General features: G+C 40.3%; 1 protein-coding gene across 1 annotated transcript; it reads left to right on the top strand.

Annotated features, from left to right (window-relative positions):
- On the top strand, positions 1 to 2,073 carry LOC100794036 (uncharacterized). Its single transcript, XM_003520041.5, has one exon. It carries the CDS (start codon positions 270 to 272, stop codon positions 1,761 to 1,763), a length of 1,494 nt encoding a protein of 497 aa, XP_003520089.1. The 5' UTR covers positions 1 to 269; the 3' UTR covers positions 1,764 to 2,073.
- Positions 2,074 to 3,192: the final 1,119 nt, after the last annotated feature.

Genomic DNA, 3,192 nt, shown 5'->3' with positions numbered 1-3,192 from the left:
AGTCCATCACCCCCAAAATTTTCACATATTATTACAAACACAACCATTGAGTTTGAGTCGTTAACACAAAAACAAAGAACCCTCCTCTCATTCATTGCAATTCTTTTCCACCCTTTGTGTTAGTTAAACTTGCACCACACAAAAACACATCTTTTTTTTTTTTTTGTCTCATTCAAATTCCCTCTTCAAACTTCAACTTCTTCCCCCTGTCATCGTCCACTCATTTGGCCCTCAAACTCGTGTTCCTCGTGCAAAACCGTTCAACAGCCATGGACATAATAGCATCATCAATGGCACTTCCTTCATTGCAACCCCGCAACACCAACCTTTCAAAAGTTTCAATTTTCCAACGCTTAACACCCCCAACAACCTTAATTCCCTCATGGGCATGTTCCTCCAAACCCAATAACTCCACCACCCTCTCTCCAATCTCCTCAAAGTTTCCATCTTTCCTACGCTGCTCCACAAAACCAGACACCAGCGCCAACAGCGAGACACAGCACACCAATAATCCCAACAATGAACAACCCAATTCAATTTCAAACTCCCAGAATGCACCACAATCATCAGATTCATCATCAAGTGAAGCCTTTTCTTCATCACCACCACCTTTGGGGTCATCACATTCCTCTTCCTCAAGAGGGTTGGTGCTTGATTTGGGTCCTTCAAACTCTTGGGACAGTGCTGACATAGGTTCCCCAGTGGTGAAGAGGTTTCTGAGTGATGAAGAAGAGAGGTGGTACATGTGGTACCATGGGAGGGCAAAAGGGTACCCTTCTTCTGATTTGATAGGGTTGGCTGTTTCAAAGAATGGGGTTCATTGGGAGCGTGGTGGAGGCCCTGCTAGGTCAAGTTCTGATGTGGGGTTTGTGATTAGCTGTGGAAAGGATTGGTGGGGTTTTGACACTGGTGGCATTAGGCCTTCTGAGATGGTGATCATGTCTAGTTCTAGGGTTAGAGCCTCTAGTGCTGTTTACTGGCTTTACTACACTGGCTTTGTTTCTGAGAGGATGGAGTTTTCTGATCATTCTCTGGAGTTCAGTGTGGAAAACCCTGATGGAATGATCAATGATGGTGTGAGTTGTGGGAATGGAAATGGGAAAGGGAAGGTTTTGAAGTCCTTGCCTGGTTTGGCTATTAGTCAGGATGGGAGGCATTGGGCTAGGATTGAAGGGGAGCATCATAGTGGAGCTTTGATTGATGTTGGGTCTGAGAAGGAGTGGGATTCTTTGTTTATTTCTTCCCCGCAAGTTGTTTTCCATGGGAATGGCGATCTAAGGATGTACTATCACTCGTTTGATGTCGAAAGAGGGCATTTTGGTGTTGGGATTGCTAGGTCGAGGGACGGAATTAGGTGGGTGAAGTTGGGGAAAATAATGGGGGGAGGGAAAGTTGGCTCCTTTGATGAGTTCGGAGTGATGAACCCGTGCGTGACCAGGAACAGGAGTGGCGGGAACTATGTGATGACGTATGAAGGTGTTGCTGCTGATGGGAGGAGGAGCATTGGTTTGGCTGTGTCTCCTGATGGGTTGAAGGAATGGGCGAGGCGTCAGGATGAGGCGATTTTAAAGCCGTCGGACCAAGGCTGCTGGGATGATAAGGATGTTGGATCCCCGTGTCTGGTTGAAATGGATACAGAAGGAGATGAGTGGAGGTTGTATTATAGAGGTGTTGGTAATGGAGGAAGAGTTGGAATAGGAATGGCCATTTCCGAAGGGAGGGATATTGGAAGTTTTAGAAGATGGACAGGTTTCCATGTATAAGCTAGGTGTATGCCATCAATTATTTAAACATAGTCTAAATACAATGTCTTCATTCTTTATGAATTGATTTTTTTTTTTTTGTTGAATTTGGATTAAGTAGTTTTGTGTTTAGCCTTATTGGTTATTGTTGATTAATACACTTTCTTGTACCATAAGATTTGAACTTGTCCTGATTTTTATGAATATGGTAAACATCTTCTAGCCCTGAACAACAGCAGGAATCCCCAAGCTATAAAATTTAACATTTGCTACTGCAATACTGTATTGGGTAGCAAATATGCAAGACAGATAATCTAACATTGTATTTTTTTTATTTCATTATCTCTGATTACTGATCAAATTATATTTGATTCTTTGGTTTATGTTGTAACAATAATTCTCTTTTCCTCGAGCATTTCTAAAATTGCAATGTACTCTGTGGGTACTAAAGGGGTTATGCTTGATAGGTGGAGAATTAGCCTTGCTTAACTTAGAGAACTATAATGGATTATGGATGTTGTGCTGCGCAAATTACCTCGATGAATGGTCTCTTTATTTTATAATCCTCCATCCTTTAAGGAGCTCTTGCATCATATAATCCCAATTTTGTCATTTGTTAAACATCCTTGCAAGACTTGCATCTCTGTTTGCCATTTTATCTGCTTTGATATGTATATTGAGTGGTACGTGCATATTATTCCTTCATTAAATGTTGCTTTGTCTACGAAATATAATTCAATATGTATGAAGCTTAGTGAGTTCCAATGTTCCATAAAGATTCATGTCATGCATGTTTAATGGTTGGTTGTTCCCTTTGAATGGCTAAAGTCATGTTTGGACAATAATACATCAAATTCCATGTAATTGTTTCTGCTGATTCCTCTGCACCTACCATGTAAACATGATTGTTTCTTGAACAATATAGTTCAACAAAGGAAACCTACCTGGTTCAAAGCCATGGAACAGAAGAGTTCATCTCCGACTCTCTTTCACTATCCTTCATTTTTGGGTTTAACAAAGAGTTTTAGCTTCATTATCTCCTATCAGTGTCATTTCATGTTGATTTCTTATTTTTCTTGATACATTTTGGAATTCCCTTATGGGTGTATATCATGCGATGATGTGAGGCCAATTTTCATCCAAAACAGTATCTTTTTGGATGCTTGTTAATTCTTTTCAGTCTTGTAGCGAGTTTGCCTATCTGGTAGCATTCTTTCCAAAATCAGGTCTAACAAGAAGCAAAATTTTTTAGTTTTTGTTTCATATCTGTTCATCAAGTTCCAAGGATGGAAACACAAACACAATCAGTTTGAGTCCAATCACAAAAAGCATTCTGCATTTCACTTTTGAGTAGTGATCCTTTCTTCTCTGACTCGGAGTAAGGATTGTGATGTTTATCATATTCATTTTTACAGTCTTAGTCTACACAATTCAGTTTGTGTCATTTGCA

The sequence above is a fragment of the Glycine max genome, chromosome 2 (genome assembly GCF_000004515.6).
Source record: "Glycine max cultivar Williams 82 chromosome 2, Glycine_max_v4.0, whole genome shotgun sequence".
NCBI classification, from domain to species: domain Eukaryota; kingdom Viridiplantae; phylum Streptophyta; class Magnoliopsida; order Fabales; family Fabaceae; genus Glycine; species Glycine max.
Note: the sequence above shows the minus strand (reverse complement) of the source record. Positions and strands in the feature narration are given on the sequence as shown.

Bases quoted from the DNA above. Each gene is read 5' to 3' on its own strand.
- LOC100794036 (XM_003520041.5), top strand. From the start codon at position 270: ATGGACATAATAGCATCATCAATGGCACTTCCTTCATTGCAACCCCGC.